Consider the following 14,254-nt stretch of genomic DNA (forward strand, 5'->3'; position numbering starts at 1 on the left):
ACTTCTTTCCTTTCATCACACCCATGACCTTCACCTTCCAGACCCCTGAAACCACCGGACAGTTTTCTCCACCCTCCCCTGGGCCTGGGCCCCTCTGATTTGTGGCTCAATCTCAGCCACACTGGCTGCTTGTTAGACCTTCAGTGCATCTTTTCCAGGGCCCCTCCCCCATCCCTTACAGGCTTAAATCAACTGAATGTGCAGATTAGGCTTTTGCACAGGTGGAGATGGCCAGCAGGTAGCAAAAGACGGGGGGAAGCAGGGGCCGGGTAGAGAATCAGGGTCAAAGGTGGAAAGCCATGGGTGTAGATGGAGTCCATCAGGAGGTGGGAGAGCAGGGGGCTGATGTAGAGCCCAGAAAAGCACCCATTGTCCCCAGTGCCCCCCTTCCTCCTGAGTTCCCTGTCTCAGGCAGTGGCTCCTTTAGTTGGTGGCCCATTGACTCAAAGCAGAGCCGGACATTCTGGGCTCCCCCACCTCCTTTGCCTTATTCCCCCAGCATCCAGTAGATCCTGGCTTCAGTTCCTGTCCCCCCTGAAATCTTCCCCACTGCCACTGGCCCTGCCACATTCCTGCAGGGCAGGGCCGTGCTTTACTCAAATGTGTGCCCCTGGTTGGGGATGCGAGCCAGGCATGTGCGGGTGCACCTTGAGGTTTGTTTTGTGCAGCTCGCCTGTGAGTGAGCTGGAGGGCTTGCTGAAGCACAGATTACTAGGACCTGCTCTGCAGCCTAAGATGTTGCAGTTCTGACCAGTCCTCAGGTGATGCTGATGTGGGTTCAGGAACCACACTTTGAGAACCAGTGGTTCAGTGCATCAATGTCTGGAGTGTTCAAGGTATGTCCTGATCCATCCGGAGGGAACCGGGTCCTTCGTCCTTCAGGGCCCCAAGAAGCAACTAGGATGAACCTAGATGCTTTGCTTTCAGTGGTGTCTCATTCCACTGGATTCCTACTACCTTTCCAGTCCGTTCTAACACTGCAGTTATCCTTACAGATGCCTGGTGAAAATCCCGCCATCCAGGACTGGTGCAGTTGATTTTTAGACTCAAGGACAAGTCTGATTTGCGCTGCATTTAATCATGTTTAGCTTCACCAGCTGCTCAGTCTTTTTAGATTGTTGTGCATCCCGGTGGTGTCTTTGGTTTGTGTTCATCCCTCTTTATATGTCTTTTCCCAGCCACGGGTAGAGGTGTTGAAGGAGACGAGGATGAGGGACTATCTTATGGTGCAGGATGCCCTCTGGGTAGACACTGACCAATCATCAGCCCCTTTGGATCCCAAGACTTCTCCTAAAATAACTAAGTCTCAGCCTTTTAATTTAGCAAGACGACCACCAATGCAACTTGGATTGAACACAAATAATGGCATGAACCAAATTGGCTGTGGCCCCGGTTCTCGCATGCTCTGGCTGGAGGTGGCCTACTGAAGAGTCTCCCGTATTTCTTCCACAGCAGGGGCTTCACGTTGGGGAATTGCGGGCGCACTCCTAACCACAAGCATTTAGAGGTGCCCAGAATAGTTCTTTGTGCAGAAACTTCCCAAGGACAATGACAGGTTCCATTATCTTGATAAGAGTTTCTTTTGGATACCATCCAGTTTCCTTGTTCCCATTCTTTGCTCACCAAACAAACTCTTGGTATATAATTTGGTCTTTCAAGCAGACTGGTTCTGGAGCCAAAGTATACTCCTATTGTAAATGAATGAATTGGCCCCTGGCTTACCAATTAGTGTCTGGTGAGTATAATTAGTGTAACTGGATTTATTAGAATCTGATCGCCCTGGGGCGAATTGAACTTGAAAAGGCTAACACTCCGTGATGCTGCCATCCTGTGTGTGGGTGCTCCCACTGCCCCCCAGGCTCCTTCCCCCTGCTTCCTTCACTTTGTCCTTGGACTTTTGCCCTCAGGGGTTCCCTGTTCAGGTATAAAACCCCCCCTGGAGAGGCAGTGCATTGGGCTTCACTAACCTGTGCCTCAGTGGGAAAGAGTTGGAAATAACTCTGGGGAAGATGGTGATCGTTGGTGAAGGAGAGATGGCTCCTGGGTGTCTAAGGGGAGGGAGAGGAAGGGAAAGACAGGTAGCAGAGAGGAACTGGGAAGCCACAGGTTTGATTTCCTTTTATTTTCCCATTTTGTTGTGAGCCGACTCTGGACAGCAGCTGCCTATGAGGCTTCCAGTTGTGTTGGTCTAGATCTCATGTTGTCCTTAAAAATATTCTCCCTTCACTCTTTTGGGGACAGGCCACTTAGTGTCTTTCATAGGACCTGTGTCAAAAAATTCTGCACCTGTCCCGAGGACCTCAGAGCTTGTTTTCTTTCTCTACCCATTCCTTTGAATGTTTCCGAATATCAAGATGTCCTTTGGTGGATAGCACTCAAACCCAAGACCCACCATTTGGTTGGAAATACAATCTCTTAGGGGTAGGTGGGGAGGGCTTTGGGGTTTAGTGGAAAAATACCGGGCCCTGGAGTCCCACTTTTGACTCAAGCTCTGGTCCTGCCATTTTCTGGCGGTGTGATTTGAGTAAGTTACCTAACCTCTCTGAGACTCAGATTCCTCTGAAGCAGTTACCGAGCTAGTATGATATTTTGGGCACCTCATTCAAAGTAGTTCTTCCTACCACTGATACTCTATGCTATCACCTTTTTCATTTCCTTCATAATTCTTATCACAATCTGAAATGCTTCTTTCTACTTATTCATTTCTTGTCTATTGTCTGTGTTGCTCTAGTTTATAAAGCCCATGAGGGCAGGGATTACGTCTCCCTGGCTTTGGACTTTAGCCCCATTACCTAGAGCAGTGCCTGGCACATCGTAAGTACTCAGGACATATTTGCTAAGTAAGCAGATGAATAAACAGTATTATCTTTTACATGTACTCAGTACCCAGTTAACGTAGAAGTCACTCTGTGTGAACAGTCCTGGTCTCCTTCTTTCGGATCTGCTCATGTCCATTCAGTCAATTCCATCTGCAAATATTTCTTGATATTTCTTGATACCTACTGTGTGCTAAGCATTGTTCTAGATTCTGGGGATATAGCAGACACGAATCCTTGCCTGGTAGAGCTTGTATTGTAGTGGGAGCAGATAGGCAAAACAGTAAAGACATAAAATATAAGGAGGCCAGATGGTGAGAAGCACTGTGGAGAATGGTGAGCCAGGAAGGGGTTAAGGAGGCCTAAATAGGGATGGTTAGGAAAGGCTGCAAGGGGGAAATATGTATCAGAAAAAATCTGAAGGATGGAAGGGAGTGAACTCACAGATTTGTGGGGGGAAATCTTCCAGGCAGAGAAAACAGCAAGTGCAAAGGCCCTGAGGCTGGACTATCACTGGAGTGTGCTGAGAGGAGAGGCTATGGGGGCTGGCTCTGTGGGGTTTATAAACCATCCCAGGGCTTGCAGCATTATTTTGAGAAAGATGAGAGTAAGATGATCAGACTTCTATTTTTCAAGAGTCATTAGAGTGTTTCTTTCTGGAAGATTCTGCAGTTGGATTGTGTCCTGATGGACAGCAAGCTGTATCAATCCTCCTACTCTCCATTCTTCTGATGGGAGGCAGTTTCTGTTGGAGCTGTCCTGGACACCGGCCTGGCTCTGTGTGTCACTTCCTCTCTCTGGATCACAGAGTCCCCAGCTCGAGGCCGCATGTTGGTGACCCTGGAAAACAGGAGCGAGGACTGCTTTTGATAACCCACCTTCAACAGCCAATGCCTGCTGAGCACCTGCTCTGCTTGAGGCACCGTGATTACAGAGGAGCAGCAGGAAACGCTGAGACAGCTTGCTCTTCAGATCATGGTGGGGCTGGATGGGGCGGGGGTCCCTTGTAGCCTGGTTGGGAAGACGGGCTTTCTGAGATCAAAGCTGACTGTATGCATCATACACATTGTGCACGAAGGGTTATTAGAATGGTAACAATGGCTAGCAGTTCTGCTGTGTTACTTAGCAAGGGCAAAATCAGATTTTGGAGGTCAGCCTGACACCCAAAGGTGAGCCGTGGTCACACACACTTCTGGGACCCAGTGGCCGGAAACAAACAGCAATATCTGAAGACGCCCACCCCTTCCCACCCAGGCTCCCCAGCCTTCTGCTTGCACCCTTAGCTCAGCGACCCTGGTCCGTCCCAGTCACAGGGCCCCTGGGCTCAGAGATCAGACACCCTGCAGAGGCGATGGGAACCTGTGTTGCCTCCAGCCCCCCAGAGGGGCAGGCAGGGCACTTGCCTGTGGGTGGAGCCAATCTTTGAAAGAAAGCGGGGCTTAGGCCACGTAAGCTGAGGGCAGTTGCCTGCCCTGGGGAATCTGCCTGGAACCCCAGCTCAGCATCGGGGCACTGCCTCTGGCAATGCCCGGAGCCTCACTGGGCCTCTAGTTCTCCGTTCTGTAAAAGGAAGGGTAGAGCTCCCTCAAGGGATTCCCAGCTCTGCCCCAGGCTGCCTGCAGGAGGAAAGGGTGGTGGTGGGGGTGGTAAGCTGGAGGACGGTGAGCACAGGAAGGAGGAGGAGCTGTCTGAACTGGCACGGACCCCTCCTCCTCCGTTTTACATTTGGGGGCTTCCCACGAATTTCAATTTAGGAAAGGTTTCTAGTGCTGAAAAAAAGTAAAAGCCATGAGCACGCCTCCAGGGTTCCAGTGAGGGCCATCCCTCTGGGACGGAGGTGGGGAGCTTGGTTCCACCTCCGGAGTCTGCAGGCAGGTGGCCATCAGTACGGTTTGCCTGGGGAAGGCCCTTCCCACGTGGGGCCTGCGTGCCGAGCCTCGGAGCTTTCATGAGCGGCTCTGTCCTGTTCTTCTTTTTTCAATTATTTATTTATTTAGAGAGCGAGCGAGGAAGGGACAGAGAGAGGGGGAGAGAGGATCCCAGGCAGGCTCCGCACTGATGTCACAGAGCCCGATGCATGAACTGGGCTCTACCCGTGAACTGTGAGATGATGAGCCAAAATCAAGAGTTGGCTTAACCCCCCGAGCCTGCCAGGCGCCCCTGTTCTGTTGTTCTTAATGGCAGCTCCGTAGCTCCAGCCTTCCATCCAGATGTGCTGTTCACGCAGGTGCTTCTAAGCCAGTGGGCAGGGGAAAGGGAGAGGGAGCAGTTCCCCCAGAACCCTCCTCTACACACAGGAAGGCCTCTCTGAACAGGGTCTTATAACCAACAAAGGGCCTTGGGACAAGGCGGGTTTCTGGTGATGAAGGACCTACCTGGTGGTGCCCTCAACCCCATTGTGTCCATCCTGCACGTTAGGGACGTCCACCTTCTTCCTGCTCCGCTGACATTAGCCATTTTCCCACCTGGGACACATCCCCAAGTGGCTTTGAAATGACAGGTAGGTCCCCTCCACTTCCCTCTCCCTGGAGTCTTCTAAAAAAAAAAAAAAAAAAAAGCACACATGCCCTTGTTTTTGTTTTTGTTTTTTTTTTGGCTCTTTACTACTGATCAAAGAGGAAGGAGAACAGAGTCACCAAAATAACGAAAATGGGGATACTGTGCCATTGGGAAAATCACACTAAGCTCTCAAGAAGGATGCTCCCGGTCTGGGCAGAGCTATCGACGAAGCTTGCTTCCCAGGCTCGTGGCAGGATACCCTCCTGCTTCCCTTCTCACACAGTCCAGAAAGTCATGCCTTGTTCTTCGCTGGGTCTTCCCACTGGTGGTCACTGGATGACCCTTGTTTATACTTCGGCACTACGTTTAGGTGTCCCCTTTTCCGAGAAACTGCCTCTGCCATCTGGTTTAGATGCATTTTCTGTACGTTCCCATCACAACTTGTATTAATACTTACTGCCCCCTGTTGTAATTGTCAGCATGTGCATCTGTCTCTACGACCAGGCAGTGTGCTTTGTGCGGTGAGGGAAGGATACATTTACCCTCTTTCTCCCTCACAGATAATTCTTACTCCGACCACCACTATTCTCTGCTGTGCTCAAGGCACACATCACTAAGCTGTAAGAGCTCCCCTGTTTTGATGATCCCAGACCTGGCTTCATGACCATCCTCGGCCCAGCCCACCAGGATCCAAACTAGCATAACCCCTGGCAGAGGAATCCGATGTGCTGTCTGGTCTTAGGCATCCCTAGGAGTTGTGTATCCTTGCCCTCTAGTCCCCTGAGACCTACCAATTCTTGGACCGACAGCAGGAGAATGAAAATCGATGAGGCTATCCTGCAGAAACGTGCCTACTTTCATCAAGGGGAGAAGTAGAACTTGGGAAGAGGTGTAGGATTAAAAACAAAATCCCCGTATCTTCTATCTGAATGAAGCGAAGTGTAGACGCCCAGCCTTGAATCCTGACTGGCGTGAGTTCATGGTATCCTTCCAGAATGACACAGCAGGAGACCACAGGTTATCGGCCCATGGCAAGGAAACCAAGGTGTCATCTGATAGCCTCGGTGTCTCAGCTGAGAAGCAGGGCACTGCTCCTCCAGGTCAGCATGACAGGCAAGTCCTGCAAATGCTTCTTACCAAGGGTTACCAACCACCAAGAGCACTTTGATCAAAATACAAGACAGGCAACCTTGGGGAGAGTGGGGGCGTTTACCAAAGTCTGGTGATAAAGACTGGGGGTCCCAAAGGGAAAAGCGATACCTACATGACAAAGCCAAGGAGAGGGACCGTTTGTAAGGTAGGAGGAGGTCAGGGGCAGGCTTTGTGGGCTTGCCAAGCTCCCAGAGTTACACAAAGTGAACATCCAGGGCCAAGAAATCAGAGCCTGTGAGATGGTCGGAGGGGGTTTGGTCTGAGGTTTGGTTTCTCAGCTCCCGTGCTATGGGATTAGTGTGAGAGCCAGAAGGTGGTGGAAGCTAGGTCGAGCCTATGAACTCTACGGACTCTATGAACTCACCCCTCGTACCTTCTACTTTCCAATCATGTTGTTCTCCAAAGCAAGGGGCCAACAAGGGCATGCACTGCCAGAACAAATCATCCCAAAGAGATGATTTCCCCTTGGCACCACGTTCTATGTTTGCCCAGCAGCCCACATCCTGCTATGCCCCACTCTTGGGGCTGACTTCCCCAAAGTTTATTCAAATTCTCCAAGATTAAACTTAAGCCTGTATTCAGAGAGCACCTGAGAGTCTTACAGGTTCACCTAAAAGGAAGTTGGGAATTGTATCACTGTCAGTGTGTCTGCAGTTGGAGAATGGCCAGATCGTTCACAGAGCAATCAATCTAACACACCTAAGTTGTTCCCACAGATTAACCATCAACTGTTAGCAAAAGTCCTCACTTCCTTTACACTGATTTATGGCAGCAATAGAAATATACCACCCTAGTGGGCACGCCTCCTTTCAGCTGGGAACCTATAAATGTCAAGGTATTTTTCTTCCAGTTGAGAAGAACCCAGCAAAATGGGGATCTCCACGGTCATCTTCCAAATATGTCTTTTACTGGGTCCAGTTCTACCTACAGGTATTATATCTAATTATTATATTCATTAATTTCGCTCCTGCAAATCCAAATCATAGCAAATTGTATCTACTTATTCCCTGGTGTTAGAATTTCCATCTCGAGGGGAGTTTTGAATCAAGGAGGAGGCAAGTCTTTGCTGATAATTGTCATTGCGCGTACTTATAAGGAATGGCTCTTTTTTTCCCCTCTTTTGTCTCTGGCTGAGAAATACAATAGTTGTACTTAGAAAAAGTCGATCATTATGTCAGTGTTTTCAGCGAGTAGCTCAACTAAGGAAATGATTGATTGGCCTTAGAAAAATCCTTGGTGTTACGGAAAAGTGTGTGTGTATTATTAAGAGGCCCTAAAATTTTGATCGTTGGTTGAGGACATGGTTTGTGTACTATAAAAACGGGCAGTAAGACTGCCCCTGAAAATGCTCATTACGTGACTTATTTCTGCAGGTATATCTGGCTTGGTAATATTTACAGGCCAAAGAGCTGAGCACAGACAAGATCATTAAGACTCGAAATTTTTGTCTGTCACTCACCGCTTTAGAAGCTCAACAACTCATGGATATCTTTGTGTTCTTAAGAGTGTCAGGTGGTCAAACGGACACAAAAGAGCCACAGGCAAATCAGTGTGACTGTGGAATCTCGGTGTCCATGTATGAGATAGTACGTGAACAGGCCGGTTAGCCAGTCTGCCTGTTAGCTATCTCTCCATCTCTCTCCCTTTTCCCATTGTCTCTGTCTCTCCCTCAGTTCCTCCCTTCCGTTTTCCCTTGCTTCCCTTTCCTCCTTCCTTCTCTCCCTCCCTCCCTTCGTCTCTTCCTTCCTTTTTCTCTTCTATCTCCCTCCCCCTTTCTTTGGTGTCACCTTTTTGCTCCACTCGTGAATTTCAGAAGACGGGGCCAAAGAACCCTAATTCCCAGAGAACTTCTAGAACTCTCACGCCTACCCCCAGGCTTTGTAGGGGAAGCTCCCAAGCTAGAGGTTCATTTGGGAAACGGCCTTCGTGAAAGCAGCACCCCCGTGATGAGGCCCTCGCCGCGCTGGTGATGGGGGGCGGGCCAGTTCTACGTCCACGGGGTACTGACTACATGGTGACCGAGGGCGCCCACCTTCTTTTCTTGTCAGGAGGACGTCAGTGGATACTGGCTCCGGGCAGTGGGTACTGGCTCTGGGCAGTCTGGGGGCTGGAAACTTCGTCTCCATCAAAATACTTGCAAATGAGGGGGGGGGTGTTGTTAGCTCTGGCTTTTAGCTAGAGGACATTAATCCCTGGACTTGGACTGGCTGAGCAGGGACACGAGATCCACGTCAGCCCCTGAGGGACAGGGTGCGAGTTCCCCCCACTGTTACCTGCAGAGGGGCTTACGGCCGCAGGGATCGCGGATTGCCGCAACTCGTGGTTTTACTAGCGGGTGTTATAGGCATGCGCATGCGCAAACGCGTGTGCGCGCACGCACGCGCGCCGGTGCTTGCTGTTTAGACGTGGGGGATGACCCTCTGCAACGTGCTCCCTCTGTACCAGGTGCTCGGGTGGAGAGTGTGCCTGTGTTTTCCGATCTAAACCTGCCAACAGCCCCACAGTTAAGCATCACCACTGCCGCACTGCAGACGAGGAAACTGAGGTTCAGAAAGGTTACGCGGTTTGGGCCGGGTCAGAAGTGGGTGAGCGGCTGGGCCGGGGTTTGAACCCTGGAGGCGGTCCGCTGGCATTCAGGGAGCCGTCTTGGCCCGACGACTCTTGCTGCTTCTCGAAAAGAGCCCAGGAGACAAACCTCGGCATTTGGCTCGGGGCTGGAGCCCCCGTGGGGGAGCTGGGTGCCCGCCGGCCATGGCAGCGGGCACCGTCCTCAGCTTTGGTCCTCGCACAAACTCCTGAGAAAAATTCAGTGCCCCCAGGTTTGTGCGGGGCTGGAGGGGCCGTGGAACCCCTGCCTCTCCTAGCCACGTCTTTGGCGCTGCCGTTTGCCAGCTCTGGGGCCTCTGCAAGCCTCCCTTTACTCGTTTGTGATATGCGACCGTGTTCCAACCTCCTAGGGTCACATCGACGGGAAGTCACCGCCCAGTGTCCGGCCCATAGAGGGCGCCTTGGAACTGCTCACTTTTAAGCCTCTAGGCGCTGTCCTAACGTTTTATCCAAACCTAACTACCTAAGGGCCAGTGGTGTCTTGGATTGGATCCTGGGAGAGAAAAAGCAAAAGCAAGTGACATCCAAATAAACCCTGGAGTTTAGTGAGTGAGAACGTACCAGCACTGATTTGGTAGTCAGGACGAATGCACCCCAGTAGTTTTGGGTAGCATCAGAGGAGTTGGGTCAGGGAGTGTGGGATCTCCGTATTAGCCCTGCAACTTTTTCTAGAACCCTACAGTTATTGCAAGAAAATTTTTTTTTAATTTTTTAAAATGTTTTTATTTATTTTTGAGACAGAGAGAGACAGAGCATGAGCGGGGGAGGGGCAGAGAGAGAGGGAGACCCAGAATCTGAAGCAGGCTCCAGGCTCCGAGCTGTCAGCACAGAGCCTGACGCGGGGCTCGAACTCACAGACGGTGAGATCATGACCTGAGCTGAAGTCGGATGCTTAACCGACTGAGCCACCCAGGCGCCCCTGCAAGAAAATTTTTAATGTAACTTCCTTTGGTCCCATTTCTTGAAGGCCAACGTTTTGCAAAACGAGGAAGTAATAACTGCTTACAAATGAATTCCAGCAGGTTGCTGAGCCTTGTGTGTACCCTTTCCACAGCTTTGCAAGGGTTTTAGCAATGACCGATGCCTGAAATGAGGAGAAAACGAATGAAGGGGTTTTCAGACATTGTGAGAAGGTGTTTAATGTGGGTGACATCTGGACAGGGGGCGGGGCGGGGGGGGGGGATGTGGGACATGGGGAGGCACTCCTGAATCACCATCCTGAACAGTTCTCCTTTCTTCAGAGCACGATTGTTGCACAAACTCACCAGTGAAAGTTATGTGACTCAGTCTGGTTGAGGTGCAGAATGTTCTGGAACAAGGAGAAAGTCCGTGGCCACACTCCAGTAATGCTGTTTCTCTGCCATGTTGACAACACTCATGCTGTTCCCTTTATCTGGTTACAGTCTTCTTCCCCCTCTCCTTGCCTTCACCTGGCTAAATCTAGCTGCTATTCTTATTTTACTTAAAAAAAATTTTTTTTTAATTTTTTAATGTTTATTTTTGAAAGAGAGAGACACACAGTGAGAGTAGGGGAGGGCCAGAGAGAGAGGGAGACACAGAATCAGAAGCAGGCTCCAGGCTCCGAGCTGTCAGCACAGAGCCTGACGCAGGGTTCGAACTCATGAACTGCAAGATCATGGCCTGAGCCGAAGTCAGACGCTCAACCGATTGAGCCACCCAGGTGCCCTGTGTTGAAAGTTTTTAATTCAAAATTCAGTTTACTCAGTAGATACAGGACTGTTCACATTTTCTCTTTCTTACGTCAGTTTTGGTAAATTACTTTTTCAAGTAATTTGTCCATTTCATCTCAATTTTATTTTATTTATTTATTTTTTAATGTTTATTCATTTTTGAGAGAGAGAGAGACAGAGCATGAGCAGGGAAGGGGAGAAAGAGAGGGAGACACAGAACTCAAAGCAAGCTCCAGGCTCTGAGCTGTCAGCACAGAGCCCAATGTGGGGCTCGAACTTGCAAACCTGAGATTGTGACCTGGGCTGAAGTCAGATGCTTAACCGACTGAGCACCCAGGCACCCCTAGCTGCTATTTTTAAATACCACAGACATACCTGTCCTGTCCAGGAATCTTTCCCTGACATATACTCTTAACACACACACACACACACACACACACACACACACACACACTCACAAACAGGCACATATACAGATACACAGAGTGTATCATCCCTATGGTTATCACTCTTATTTTTCCATGGCATCTTGCATCAAATTATCTGTGGATTTTTCTAGGGATCCTGCTATGCTGGGAGGCGCTGGAGGGCAGCGTCTTGCTCATTTAGGACCTGGCTCCACATCTTGCATTTCCAAGAGCCTGACCGAGTGCCTGGCTCATGCTGAACATAGTGATGCAGCCTGAATGCTCCAGTGCGGGGCCAGCTGGGCCAGAGCCATTGTGCCTGTGAGCCGTCCCCAAAGGCACGACTTCATGCCCGGTCCTGAGCAGGATTTCTGTTTCCTTGTATATAGTTTCTGGGACGCTAAATTAAAAATGGATGAAAAGACCTAAATGCGAGACGGGAAGCCATCAAAATCATAGAGGAGAACACAGGCAGCCACCTTTTTGATATCGGTCTTGGCATTTTCTTACGAGACACGTCCCCGGGCCAGAAGTGTGATAAGGAAACAACAGTATACGTTTGTTAAGATTTATGGGGTTTATTTCTTTTTATGTCTTATACATTCTTTCCTATGCAAAGGGTAAAAAGCAGGATGGATACAGAAATGTGGATGCCATCAGCCCGACTGATGTTTGAAGGTGTGAGAATGTGTGAACCAGTGAAAGTGTCGGCTGAAATTTAAATCTCACAAATAAGCAGAAAATATAATTTCTGGCAGACTATATATATATATATATATATATATATATATATATATATGGTGTTCTTTGAACAGTAGTGTTCAAGAATAAAATACTTTGCGGGGCGCCTGCGTGGTTCAGTCCGTTGAGCGTCTGACTCTTGATTTCAGCTCAGGCTGTGATCTTCGCGGTTCGTGAGTTGAAGCCCCACATCAGGCTCTGTGCTGAGAGCGCCGAGCCTTCTTGGGATTCTCTGTCTCCCTCTCTCAGCCCTTTTTACACCCCCCTCAAAAATACACAAATAAACATTCAAAGGAAAGAATAAAATACTTTGCAATTTCTGTAAGTTGAAATCGATGGTATAAGGCAAGGAAGGGGAGCTATTAGCTGTGACTTTGGTAAATGACTTAACATCTCTGAACCTCGGTTTCCTAATCTATAAAATGAGGACGTGTGTTTTGGAAATGGGAGCTTAGAGAAAAGTCATTTTTTTCTTGTCCAACCCCAGGGTTTCTCCACCTCGGCAGTACTTACATTTCAGATCAGGTTGAAGTGTTGTTGTGGGGCTCTGGCCTGTGTATTTTAAGACGTTTAATAGCGTTTAAGATGTTTAACAGCGTATCTGGTCTCTAACGAGTTTCTTATTTTTGTGTGTTTAAATATCTAGTTCTTTCATTCTGAAAATTATGTTGCTTTCTGGTGCGAAGTCAGTATTTTATTTTAGAATAAGGGTTTTTTTCCCCCCTATATATTTAATTCGTATAGCTATATTTTGAATATAGCTAATATAGCTAGTATTTTGAATATTTCAAAGCTAATTTTTTGAATGCCAGCTACATGACAGACACTGTTTTAAACACTTGGTGTATTTTTTTTTCTGGTTTTGTCTTCACAGTAGCCTAATGAAGTAGTTCGTGTAATTATCCTCATACAGATAAGGAGACGGAGAGTGAGGTTAATGATTGCTCACATTTAGAGGGCAAAGGAGCAGCAGCACTAGAATTTAAACCTACGTTCCTGTGTCCCCCAAGCTCCTGGGTGTACAGGTCCCACTCCCAGCACCCCCACTTTGCCCCATCAGGATCTTTCCTTTTCAAGAACTTAGTTTTAGGCTGTTAATGTTTCCTAATGAACTTCAGAACCCTTTTTTAAAAGAACCTCTCAAAGAAGAATCTTTGGATGGGAATGATAGTAAACCCAAATTGGTTTACAGTGAATGACACTTCTGTATTCAGTCCTTCCAGCCAGAAACCTAATTCGTCTATCTCTCCCTCTGCAGGAGACGGCCAAGAAGCTTTGCATAGAGTTTGTATTTTGTGTGTGTGTGTGTTTTTAAATGTTCACTTATTCTATTTTTGAGAGAGAGAGAGAGAGAGAGAGTATGTGTGTGTCAGTGGGGGAGGGGCAGAAAGAGAGGGAGACAGAATCCCAAGCAGGCTCCACAGCTGTCAGCCCAGAGCCCAACGTGGGACTCGAACCCATGAACCGTGAGATCGCGACCTGGGCCGAAACCAAGAGTTGGATGCTTAACCAACTGAGCCACCGAGGTGCCCCTAGAGTTTGTATTTTATTCTTATAAATACTGTTTTTTATTCTTATAAGACTGTTTCGAAGGAGCCCTTTAGTTAGTGTAGAAGTAGTGTCCCTACCTCCTCAGAGCCCATTTTGCCCCACGTCTTCCCCTCTGCCTGGCTCACATCTGTTTGTACTTCCTGGAATTGTGCCGGGGAATCACATATGATCTCCGCTAGACTCCTGGACATCCCTCAACTGGAGCCCTTAGTTTCCTGTTCACCAGTTGCTTACCTGGACGCCTCACCTGCTAGAGCAAATTTACAAAGGACAGTGGAGGCATCACGCAATGTCAATACATCCCCTGCCTGAGGGGTCCAGCGTCCCATAGGGGCTGCGTAAGTGGTTGTCTAAGGAAGTGTATCTCACCATACTGTTGAACTCGCTGTTACGTTTCCTTTACATATGCTGTTGCACAGTGGTTTTCCAATGTGTCGGAGTCACCTGGAGTGCTTAGTAAACACACATATTTGGGCACCACTTCCAGAGCTCCTGATGCGTAAGTCTGGGGGAGCCCTAAGAATTTGCATTTTTAACACATTCCGGGTGCTGGCTGCTGCTGCTGACTCGTGGCCCCTGCTTGAAGAACCGTTGCTCCAAAAGAACTTGTTCTTATGGAGCTGGAACAGGGAGTTTGTTGGTTACTCAAAAATGTTGTTTAAAATGGGGAACCGTAAGCTAGGATACATATTTTAAGTGTTTCGCTTTAACTTAAGACACATAAATACACTTTGACTCACCAATTTGCTGCCTTAGGACTTTCTCCCAGTAGGGATCTTCGGTGGTTCTC

General features: G+C 48.7%; 1 protein-coding gene and 1 long non-coding RNA gene across 9 annotated transcripts in view; one reads left to right on the plus strand and one right to left on the minus strand.

Moving 5' to 3' along the window:
- Positions 1-2,112: 2,112 nt before the first annotated feature.
- LOC131493499 (uncharacterized) lies at positions 2,113-8,971 on the minus strand. The gene is made up of 3 exons (XR_009252711.1): positions 8,741-8,971; positions 5,192-5,351; positions 2,113-3,656 (listed from the first exon to the last, which is right to left on the minus strand). It is a non-coding gene; the product is annotated as an uncharacterized LOC131493499 (long non-coding RNA).
- The window catches only part of DMBT1 (deleted in malignant brain tumors 1), a 56,269-nt gene continuing 49,296 nt past the window's right edge, over positions 7,282-14,254 (plus strand). For 6 of the 8 annotated variants that reach the window (XM_058698002.1, XM_058698006.1, XM_058698008.1 and 3 more), the window contains exon 1: positions 7,282-7,397. In XM_058698002.1, coding sequence (XP_058553985.1) covers positions 7,337-7,397 — 61 coding nt within the window. In that variant the 5' untranslated portion in view covers positions 7,282-7,336. The remainder of the gene's footprint in view (positions 7,398-14,254) is intronic. The other 2 variants (XM_058698004.1, XM_058698009.1) reach the window with 1 other exon arrangement.

This window comes from Neofelis nebulosa, chromosome 13 (genome assembly GCF_028018385.1).
Source record: "Neofelis nebulosa isolate mNeoNeb1 chromosome 13, mNeoNeb1.pri, whole genome shotgun sequence".
Taxonomy (NCBI): Eukaryota; Metazoa; Chordata; class Mammalia; order Carnivora; family Felidae; genus Neofelis; species Neofelis nebulosa.